Here is a 12449-nt window from a genome sequence, read left to right as displayed (position 1 = left end):
GCATTATGTGCAGCGAGGGGGCAGAATCAGTAATCCATCTTCTCATTCACTATAAAATTTCTTTACATATTTGGTCTATTATATTGTCTTTTTGCAGGTTACCCTCCACCACATTTCTGTCTATAGAGCACTGTCTGAGATGGGGAACATCTAGGGTGGGTCTTTAGGCCTACATCTCACTGTTTACTTTCTAGGAGATTTGGAAATCCCACAACCACTAAATTTTCCGATGGGTGCCGATCAACACTCACTCCATTGTTTCAAAGGTCCTCTCATGGCTAGACTATATGCCTCTGCGGTGTGTGGACATCTAGGACATGTCCAGAAGATTCACTTCGCCACACATCACTTTACTAGCTAGATATTTTATGGTGCTTCCCAACGCGATCTGTGTCGATGAAGGACTTGGCTCCGTATTGATGCACTCTCATATTACAAGCTACATAGGAAGGGTGGGATCGGCTCAAATACCAGAGTTGAGATAATTTCATTTGGGGAATACTTTGGTTCGTAGTATCAAAGAATATCATGAACATAAACATATATGGGGATTCTAAGACCGCCATTGATGGCTTACTAGGCACATCGGAGTTTGATTCACCCATCCTTCGGGGGTGGCGAGAGCGGATCAGGGACATGCTGCGTCAGTTTCAGAGCTTCTCAATCACCCACATCTACAGGAAATCCAACTATGTTGTAGATTCTCTCTCCAAGCTCAACATTCATGATCCAAATGGCTTCGTGTATTCCTCTTACTTTACTGCAAGAAACATCTCAAAAGATGGTAGGATTGCCAATAGTGGCATTTTTTGGTTTATACTAGTTCTCCAACATACTTTTTATCAAATATTCTCATGTTTTAAATTCTATAGTTTTCTTCCAAAAACATTTACTATTTTGAAACTTTACTCTACAAACAATATTTAAGTTTTAAATATCTACCTAGTACCTATACAATGGCTAATGGGTTTTTAAAACATATATTACCTATAAAATGTAACTAGTTTGGTTCAAATAATAATTTACCAATGAATTTTTTTCCCTCGGGAAAAAAATAACAATTTTAACTTTTAAATTAAATTTCTTATTCAATCATCAAGTTAAAATCATTATAAAATTTTCATCTTTTAAATGGAGTTCAATGTTAATAACATTTGAGGTAAAAACATGGGATAAAGGTAAATTATCATTTCTTCCATAAGACTCACTCGATAATTCAATAATTATCTTTTAAATTAAATTGATTACTCAATTGTACTGGAAGTTAAAATCATTATTAAACTTTTTAATTTTTAAATGGAATTTATTTTTAATAATATTTGAAGTTAAATTTTATAAATAAATAAATTATTCAATAAATATTTAATTTTTAATATTTAATATTTAAAATTTTCTCTAAATGTCACACTATAAATAAAATTTAATTAAAAGTTTTTAATAGTAGTAGAATATAAGAAAAAATAAAAAATATATATATATATATATTTTGATATGAAATGTTGAGGAGAGGGGACGACTGGTGGCTCTGTAATCTGAACTAGGGTTTGAGTTAGGGTTTGACTACTGGTAACCATGGCGAGTCGTGTAGGAGGGAGTTCTGATCCCTCCTATAGTCAAATAGCCGCGAACAGAAGCAAGGGAACTAGTTTGCATCGCTTCAAGAAACCAACGGAGATGATAACTAAGGATATTAATACAGGAAATGTTAAACCTCATGGACAAAAAGAAAATCATGAGGAAGATAGCAGGGAGAAGAAGAAAGAGGGTAGCAGTTAGAAAGCTGCACCTATGAGTGCGACAGGGGTTTGTAAACCCAATTCACCCATTATTCCTCGAGTCATTTTAAGTGACCCAGTGCTACAGCTGCATAGAGATCACATGGTGGAACATGCGGTTATATGCAAATTTATGGGGATTTGGCCGATAGATAAGGCCTTACACGCATGTATAAGGAACCATTGGAAACCAAAGGGGGGAATAAACCTTCACCTTGGATCCAAGGGCTTCTTTACAGTGGTGTTCATGAGCTTAGAAGATAAAGATAGAGTGTTTGAGGGAGGACCCTATTTTTATGCTACTGCAAGCCTTTACATGTGACCATGGGTGTTGAATTTTGTCCCAGAACGAGAAACGTTCACTTCAGTACCAGTATGGATAAGACTATACTCCCTTCCTTTAGATTATTAGTTGCCCAAGTCTCTAAAGGATATCGGCAACAAACTAGGGCATTTTATAAAGATATCAGATGCGACTCTAAGAGGTAAATACACTTCATTCCCCTGGATTTGTGTGGAAATGGAATTATCTGGGGCACATCTCGATGAGATCATTTTAGAAGTGTATGATGAAGAATGGGTGCAGGCGGTGGACTATGAACATATCCCATTTAAGTGCCATAAGTGCCATGAACACGGGCACCTATACAGAGACTGCCCATCAAACAAACTCGAGAGCAACATAAAAACCACCACAAGCAAAGATCCCAAGGGTTTCACTAAGGTGGGGGGTAAAGGGAAAGGAGGAAAGTGATACCAAAAGAAAATCAACAAGGACAGGCAATTGAGCCACAATAGTTTCAAAATCTTAGAAGAAGAAGTTGGAAACAATGAGGCAAACCAGGAACCAGAGATTAATACCAATGAGAAGGATAGGGATGCTATCATGGAGGATATACTAGAGAACAACCAGCAAAAGGATGATCTACCAAGCATTTTGGAGCTCAGTAGGGACCATGAGATGACCCAAAGTGAGGCGGGAACGGAAGACCATGAACTGTAGGAGATTCTTGAGAGGGAGAACTTAGATCTAGAAAGGTTTCTGGAGCAGAGTATTGCCAAAGGGGTTGACTCCCTGCTAAAGGAGGAATTTGATAGGGTTCAACAGCTCTTCCTTTGGAGATCCCAATCGAAGTGTTCTGGAAGTCAAAAGAAACCATGATAGCCAGGAGAACAGAGGGATGAAAACAATGTAGGAAATGCCGGGGCACTCTTCCAAGAATCTGGGTAGGAAAAGAGGAAGAAAAAGACAGAATGATCTACTGATCGAATGTGGAAAACTCATGATTAATTCAGGTAAGATGAGAGATCTCACCAGTTACTCCTTTACAGACCTTTCTTAATGAAGCGTACCACCTAGAACATGAGAGGCCTAGGAAGTAAAAGGAAACAAAGAAATCTTAGCAGTAGAATAAAAGAAGAAAAACCAGATATGGTTTTTATTCAGGAAACTAAGTGTTCAATGGACAAGATCAGAGAAATACATAGCAAATGGTTAAGCAAGTATGAGTATCTAGAGGTTAAGGCAGATAACTCGGCAGGAGGGATTCTTATGCTTTGGGATCCCCAGAAACTTGGAATTTTGGATGCAGAAGCATCCAGGAACTATCTATCGCTGGTGATTCAACCTCTAGGTGATAGGGAGACTTACATGATTACAAATGTCTATGGTCTTAAAAAACTAGAAGACAAACTCAAGCTTCTCACATCCCTTGAGGAGCTGAGAGAGAGATATCCTGTTATGCCTTGGATTCTGGCAGGGGATTTCAATATGACCAAATCTCTTATAGAGAGAAAAAGTGGCACCAGAACACTAGGTAGAGACTCCATTGCCTTCCAGAACTTCATAAATAAAATGAGACTAGTGGATGCTGAAACAATAAATGGCACTTTCACCTGGAACAACAAGAGAGGAGGGGCTTCTCAAGTTGCCTCTAAACTAGATAGATTCATAATCTCAGAGGACCTCCTTCTCACAGGCCTTGACATGTCAGCTCTAATCCTTCCCTTTGGAGGCTCAGACCACTGGCCTGTCCAGCTTGAAGCCACTTTTATGGGTACACCGAGGAACAAACCTTTTAGGTTTGAAAATTTCTGGCTCTCTCACCCTTACTTCACTAGAAATATTGACAAATGGTGGATGGAAGATTTGCCCATTTAAGGCACTAGAATGTTCATGTTGCAACAAAGGCTTAAACACATCAAATCCAGACTCAAAGATTGGAACAAAAAAGAGTTTGGTAATATTTTTAAAGCCAAAAGAGAAGTTGAACAGAAACTCCAGGGGATTAATCAGATCATAATCACAGATGGTTTTACCGAGGAAAGGAAAACTCAAGCTGATTCTCTTTAGAAGGAATGGGAAGATAGATGCATGCAAGAGGAGATATTCTGGAGACAGAAATCGAGAGTGCAGTGAATTAGAGAAGGGGAAAGAAACACAATTTTTTTTCATAAATCAGCTTTGGATCACAGGTCACATAACAGAATCTAAAAACTCAAATATTTTCAAGGGAAAGAGCTCATCTCCGACAATGAAATGGAATGTTTCCAAGTACAACACTTCCTTAGCATTGCAAAGGAGCCTTTCTTATACAAGTCACGGTTCATTAGCAATTTCACAAAGTACATTCTCAAGCTTGTAACAAGGGAAGACAATCACAATATTAACAGGTCAGTGTCTGAAGATGAGGTTAGTGAAGTTATCAATGAGATATAAAATGGGAAAGCTCCTAGCCCGGATGGATTCAATGTGGACTTCTCAAAGCATGTTGGAAAATAGTCAAACAAGACATCCTTGATGTAGTGGAAGACTCTAGAAGATCCAGAATGGTTTTGAAGGCTCTCAATGCCTCTTTCATAGCTTTGATTCCAAAGTAGGAAAAAGCTATGACACCAGATAGATTCAGACCCATAGCTTTATGTAATGTGGTGTACAAAATTATTTCCAAAGTGATCACTAACAGACTCAATCCCCTTCTTCCAGCTCTTGTCTTAGAGGAGCAAACTAGGTATGTGGAAGGAAGACAGATTCTCAATAACATCATACAAGCTCATGAGGTGGTACACTCTCTTAAGAGAAATAAGCAAGTTGTTATGATCATAAAGCTTGACCTAGTGAAAGCTTATGACAAGCTAAGCTGGTCTTACATCAGGGAAGTACTGAAAGCTCATGGTTTCGACCACAACTGGATTAGATGGGTTATGGCCCTTGTATCCACAGCTAGTTTTTCAATCCTGCTTAATGGCTCGCCCTCAAGAACCTTTATGCCTTCTAGGGGTCTCAGACAAGGAGATTTTATCTCCCCCTTCCTCTTTGTACTCATGATGGAAGGGCTAGGCAGAGTGATAAAAAGTACAAGTGCTGAAGGAAGAATCTAGGGATTGAAACTTATCATAGATGGAGCTACTTCAACTCACCAACAATTTGTGGATGACACTATGCTGCAGGGCATTCCCATGGTCAAGGAATCCAACGCTTTTAAACAAATCTTAAAAGACTTTGCCATGGCCACTGGTACAGAGGTAAGCCTTGACAAATCAAAAGTTTTATTTGTTAACACTAACATTGTTATTCAAGAAAACTCACAAGAATTCTAGGGTTTCAAAGGGATCAGTTACCTTCTAAGTACCTTGGAATTCCTCTTACGGACAATCCTCTAAGGAGGGGAGTGTGGGAGCCAATAATTAACAAACTTCAGGATAGGATCAGGAAATGGACATGCAAATCTTTGAATTTGGAAGAGTGTCTTGTGATTACAAAGGCTATCCTGCAGGCCATACCCATTTTCATGATGTCAGCTCTTCCTGCTCCTATAGGAGTTATGCAACAGATCAGGAACATTCAAAGATATTTTCTTTGGGGCAAAGGGGAAGAAAAAAAGAAATGGGCTTTGGTAGCTTAGGAAAAGCTCTGCAAACCTAAGGCCCATGGTGTTTTGGGGCTTCATGACCGTGAAACCGTCAGCAGAGTTTCAGGTGCAAAACTTTGGTGGAGGTGGATTAAGGAATTGGCAACCCCTTGGGCCAAGCTTTGGAAATGGAAATGTGAAAATAATTGGCAAGAGAGGGATCATATCCGAATGTCTGGGCTTATCAAGGGCTCCAACATTTGGAATCTTGCTTGGGAAAACAGAGCCATTGTCCAGCAGCATAGCTTTTGGGAGATCCAAGCTGGGAACCTGGCAAGATTCTGGGAGGACAACTGGCAGCAGGAACCAAACTTGTTTAGGGAAGAACTAATCGCTCTCAAGAATGACATTGACAACAAATGTTTATGCATGGTAAGTGACTTCTAGGATCAGGAAAGGAACAATGGTAAATGGAGAATATGGAAGGAACTGGGCTATAGTAAAGAGAGCCCTTTGAAAGCTCAGGCAGGCTCTCTTGCTCTAGACTTGGAACAGAGAAAGTTTTTGGTGTCATCCTTGTCTGACCAACAGAGATGGGGAAGAAACATAGAAGGTAACTTTAACCTCAAAGAAGTTAAACGAATAGCCCTAGGGTTCGATTATCAAAACCCTGATACGGTATGGAAGGACCTTTTGCAGCACCAGCACTGGATGAAAATAAAGTTGTTTATGTGGTTGGTTCAACAAAAGAAAATTCTAACTTGGGAAAATCTTCTGAAAATGGGTTTTGTTTGCCCATCTAAATGACATCTATGTGGTTCACAAGAGGAGACGATGGAACACTTACTCAACCTCTTCCCATTCACCTCTACCTTGTGGGATTGGGTGGCCTCAGTCTTCAGGCAAACTGGTAGGGACAGACTTAGTATTACCAACACTTTGAAGAATTGGAGAAAAGACTTCTCAGGCAATGAAATCATCAACAAAGCTTGGACTCTAGTTCTAGGCTTCTTAATCTGGGATGTCTTGAAGGAACGCAATGGCAGGATTTTCAAGAATAAAACTGGCTCAACCCAGAACATTATTGCACAAATATTAAGACAACTCAAAGACACTGTTGGAGCCCTTTTAGGGAGACCTCCTGAGTTCCCTACTTTGCCCCAAGATGCTTGTATACTGCTACAGTTGGGTATCCATTTGCGAGTTCCCCAGAGCATAAACAAGGGTGTGAGCCAGATAAATGTTGGTAAAGACTTCTGACAACCTCCTTCTCATGGTTTCTTGAAATTTAATATAGATGGAGCCTCTAAAGGTAACCAAGGGATGGCTGGTTTTGGAGGGGTCATTAGAGATGAGCAAGGGTTAATTACAGATATATTTCAGAGTCATTCAGGGACTGCCACTAATAACATGGCAGAGCTCATGGCCTTAGAGCAGTGCCTGGAAATACTGATCGAGTCAAATTTACATAATTCCATCATTGAAGCAGACTCTAAATTGGTTATTAGTGCGGCCAAGAAGATATGTAATGGAAAAGCACCTGGAAAAGTTTCAAAACATTGGCAGCTTTTGTAGGTCTTTCAATGCATTCATTCCCACCTACAAACCCTGAGAATCGTTAGCTTTGTTCATGTGCGAAGAAAAGCCAATATGCTAGCTGATTGTCTTGCGAACAAAGGAGTTTTTTGTAAAGAAAGTTACAGCAGGTATGCTTGGGATTCGACTCCCTCGGGGAAATTGCATGAGGATTGTCAAATACAGGCGACTAAAGACATGGAGTACTTCTAGACTATTAGGAATGAACAAGAAGGAAGACTAGTGGAAGTAGGAGTAAGAAAAAGCGAAAGTCATTCTTAACCGTTGATCCCTCAACAATGCTTAAAACAGAGCTTTCTATAGGGGAGGGGCACTTGGTAAATAGCAGGCTTCTTAGAAGGTCATCGACCACATATCGTGACAGCCTTCGTTATCGAATGGCTATCGTGTGGGAAAGTGATCGAACATTAACTATTCAAGTGGACCCGAAGATTTTTAGATAAGTGGTTCATAATCTTCATCGGGTCCATAAACAGGGTAAAGATCATGCAAGTTTCCGATCTGATATCTCGAAGGACCGTCAGATCAACAGGAGCCTAATCGTATGGATATCGGGTTCCAAGAGTAATCGAAGGTTAAATCTCAGACCGGACCTGAACATTTATAAACCAATGGTTCATAATCCTTATCGAATCCGTGAACCGAGTAAAAGGGGTGCATGTTGCCGAGGTGATAGTGTTCATGACTATCGGATCTTACGGGATCTGGATCGAAAGGATATCGGGTTTCAACATGGGAGGAGGTTAAGTCCAAGAACAGACCCGAAGTTTTATACATTGACAGTTTATTTATCCTATAAGCTCCGTAAAGCTGGTAAAGGTCGCGCATATCTCCAAAGCGATTTCTTTAACGACCATTGGATCACTGGGGGTCTTATCGAATGGCCATCGGGTTGGATAATGGGCGGAGGTTTAGATGTAAGGTTTAGGTATAAGGTTTCGGGTTGTTTCAGGTTAATCTTCATTGGGTTAGCCCTTGTTGATCTTTACACTTGTAAAGACATGTAATATATGTAATATTTCGTACGGTTAATAGAAGGCTCTATTCTTACTTGACCAAAAAAAAAAAGTAAAATATAAAATTTAATTAAAAGTTTTTAATAATAGAAAAAATTAACATCTATAGTTTTATTCAATTTTTATTATAACATAAAATAAAATATAAATGATTTTTTTTTTAACTTTTTTTTTAAATAATTAGTTGATTATATATTTATTGTTTTATTTATGAAAAACTAGTGTATTTAAAAAAATTATAAACACTAATTAAACTAGTTCAATTATATCAATTAAATGAATGCAAACACCAATAGAAATCAATATGTAATAAATAACAAAACACTTCCTACATAATACATCTCATGTTACAAAAGTAAAAATATCATAAAACTAATTAAATTATAACTTTATATTAAATGATAATTATTATTATTTTAATTAAAATATTAATATGTAAGTTAAACATTCATGCATTAAAAAAAATAGAACACAATTCTTAACGAGACAGGTGTAACCCCACTTTACCATGGAGATTCTTAATTTGCGAATAGATTCTTAATTAAAAGGTCAAAAAGGGCATAACTACTTTAAAGATAAATCTCAACCTTTGATTTCTCTATACTACTATTAATATTCAAGAATATTCTTATGTGGAGGTTAAATCCCTACTATACACCTATTAATATTCTAGAATATTCTTATGTGGAGGTTAAATCTCTACTATACACATAATAATGAGTTATAATTAAAATAATTTTCTGGAAATCATTATGAAAGCCCTATTCCAAAATAGGCATGCATATTAGCTCAAGTACAACCTTATTTTAAATGATTAATTTATTATTAATAAATAATAATAAAAAACAATTAATATAGAAGTTAAACATATATACATTTTAAAAAAATAAAAAAATATGGTACAAAATTCTTAACTATGGAGGTTAACCCAAGTTTACCATAAAGATTCTCAATTTGTAAATAGACTTTGTTACCATACCATGGCTCATCAATAGCACAAGTGAAAAATATCATAGCTCACTTCAGATAACAATAGTTCATATGAAATTCTTTTAATAAATTGATTTAGAAAAGAAAAAAAACATTACTACTTTGAAGATAAATTTCAACCTTTCATTTGTGTTCATTGCTATGAATATTTTAGAATAATATGGGTGGAGGTTAAATATCTACCATCCAACTAATAATTATTAATAATTAAATAAAATTATGAATATTATATTTTGAAATAAACACACTTATAAACATAATTAATTTTTTTACTCCAAACATTATAAAAAGTTACTATATTTTTACACTACTATAAATATAAAATATTCTTATTATTATCTAATTTTAAGGTCAAGGCCAAGCCAAACACCAAATTGGTGTATGAGACCTATTATTTGTGGAACAAAGTACCTAATTCAGAGCAACTACTTGACTACTAAATCTAAAAAAACATACATACTCTACCCCTCTAGTTTTAAACCTGCTTCATCTTAAGAAGAAACATATACTCTTAACCATTAAACCCATTAATATTAACTATAAAATTTTAGAACTAAAAATAAATTAATAAAAAAAAACCTAAACAACTACATATTTTTTTTTGTTTTGACTAATTAGCCAGAAAAATCCTCCCACCTTTCCCCAAATAAAGTTCCATCTTGTTCCATCTTTATGACAAGCTGTCTGCACCTCTCAACAGATAAAGCTCCATCTTCATTTATGAAAAGCTGTCTGCTGCCGTAATGGGGAAACATATCCCAACCTAGAATCAAATATCAAAGTTCCATCTTCATTTATAACAAGCTTGTCTGTATCCGTAAAGTTCGCTGAAAAGTTCGAAATTCTACGCAACCAATAACATCAGTTGCTTTCGGAGGACAACCCTACAACTTTTAATTCTAAAAGCTTATTTATCCATATAGGTGCAATGCATTGAACGCAGCAATAAACTTCATCAAACCTACCCCCCGACAAGCTCGTTGGACCTGCCATGTGGCCAAAATATCTAAAAATATGACAACCGTTCTTTGAATGATTAATAATGTTCTTACCTTACCCATACCTAATCTCTGTGAATATCAGTCCATGTAACAGACCGGTGGTTCCTGCCCTAGTGTGTCAGGGCGAGGACTTTAAATATCTGTCAAGGGGAAAGACTTTCTCTGTATTATGGATTCTGTGAAGTCCTTGGATTCCACAGTAAATTGTTAAAAGGTTCTCTTGTTTAGCTCGCAATTTTAATATAATTAGGGTTCATAAAAGCTTTTGAGGGTGTCTGCGCAATTGGATTGGAGTTGAATTAGGTTATGTTATTATCACTACCGTTACAGCTGCAGGAATCCCAGATCTTCACACCCTAGTCGATTAGATATCTCTAGTTGCCAAGGAAAATAGGGAAATCAGTTCCTGGCCTCCAAAAATGGTGAAATTAGAATCTCGTGGACTGATAGAAGCCCTTAACGTAAGAGTTTTCGGCTCTGGCGAGCGGGTATTAGTTCTCTCACACGGCTTTGGGGGAGACCAGTCGATGTGGAAAGATATTCTGTCATACCTAGTGCCTGATTTCAAAGTCATCGTATTCGATATGGTCTTCTCTGGCAGTGTCGATCCCATGCATTTCGACTTCGATCGATACAGAGATTCACTCTCTGCTTATGCAGACGATCTTCTCGCCATTTTAGATGAGATTACAGTTGACAAGTGCGTGTACATAGGTCATTCGGTTTCTGGAATGGTGGGCTGTCTGGCCTCCATCAAAAGACCAGAATTGTTTGAAAGATTAATCTTACTATGTGCTTCCGCAAGGTAACAGAACATTAAATACCATAAAATTTCCTCCACTGTATCGATGTCCTTACATGTTTATTTCTAGTGATAGATCAGTTTTTTCCTTCAATGGTAGATCAATTTTCTTCTTCTTGGTCATGAGAATGAACTCGCTGACAACTATTTTAGAGGGTTCAAAAGGTCGACTTTGATAATGTGATTAATCTAAAATTATATGAGAAAGTTAGATCTCTAAAAACCAATTAGATGGTTCTAAAAGTTAACGACAAATATTGATAATTTGACTAATCCAAAACTATATTAAAGAGTTCTAAGCTAGACTAACCAATATTAATAATGTAATTAATCTAATTTCAAAAATTCCTTACACCTTGTTACGTTGTTATTGTTTATGCAGATATTTGAACGATGAATCGTATGAGGGAGGATTCGAACGTGGTGACATCGATGCACTTTTCAGCTCAATAAAATCCAACTATTCAGCATGGGTTTCAGGCTTCGTTCCTCTCCTGATTGGCGTTGATAAGCCCTCTCTCGTGAAGGAATACAGTAGAAAAATGATGAATATGAAGCCTGAAATCGCACTTGTGGTTGCCAAAAGCATTTTCGAGAGTGATGTTAGAAGCATATTATGCGATGTGAAGATCCCGTGTAGCATCATCCAGACTAGGAAGGACGTGGCAGTTCCATTGAGCGTCTCATATTACATGCAAAACAAACTTGGAGGAAAGAAGAATTCAGTGCACATAGTTGAGACAGATGGCCATCTGCCACAGCTAACAGTAGCTGATACGCTAGCAAAACTGATTACACAGATTCTTGCAGGTCTTTGAATACGAAGATCATATTACTCGGACCAATAGATGCATATATGTGTGTTTTTCTTTGTATCTGTGTGTGTGTTTTTCTTTGTAGATCATATGAATCTTCTCAACCTATGATTAGATACGTTCACATAGAAGCAGATGTTCATATATTATTTTATTTCTCAGATTTTATGAAGATATATTAAGGGCTTTGTTGTGTTCTAGTATCTTATGTCATCCTCAAGGTTAATATAATTTCTTTGATTAGAGCGTAAATTCTAAATCTTTTGATTTACATGGTAATTGCCACACTCTAGCTCAGTAGAGGGCAAATGTACAGATACTCATTAATAATAATAACAAATAACTTAAATAAACAAAAATTTTGTTTATTTATTATAATATAAAATATTTTTTATTATTTTTTAAAACAATAATTTATTTTCATTAAGTTGTGTTATCCATTAATATCAGAAGAGTCCTGAAAACCATTTTAAATCAAACAATTTTAAATAAAATTGATTGTTGGGTGAACTTTCACTTTATTAAAATTAATTATAAAATCATAATAGTGATATGTTTTTTTTATATTTTAATTAGTGATTATTTAGAATTAAAATTTTAAAA

General features: G+C 36.6%; 1 protein-coding gene across 1 annotated transcript; it reads left to right on the top strand.

The window, feature by feature from the left end:
• Nucleotides 1-10310: 10310 nt before the first annotated feature.
• LOC149187374 (putative strigolactone esterase DAD2) lies at nucleotides 10311-12098 on the top strand. Its single transcript, XM_089412788.1, has 2 exons — nucleotides 10311-11034; nucleotides 11414-12098. The coding sequence occupies exons 1-2, from the start codon at nucleotides 10649-10651 to the stop codon at nucleotides 11847-11849; spliced, it is 822 nt and encodes a 273-aa protein (XP_089268914.1). The 5' UTR covers nucleotides 10311-10648; the 3' UTR covers nucleotides 11850-12098.
• The last annotated feature ends 351 nt before the right edge of the window (nucleotides 12099-12449 follow it).

The sequence above is a fragment of the Pinus tabuliformis genome, chromosome 3_1 (assembly GCF_031772625.1).
Source record: "Pinus tabuliformis cultivar Carrire ecotype Pingquan chromosome 3_1, CPIR1, whole genome shotgun sequence".
NCBI lineage: Eukaryota > Viridiplantae > Streptophyta > Pinopsida > Pinales > Pinaceae > Pinus > Pinus tabuliformis.
Note: the sequence above shows the minus strand (reverse complement) of the source record. Positions and strands in the feature narration are given on the sequence as shown.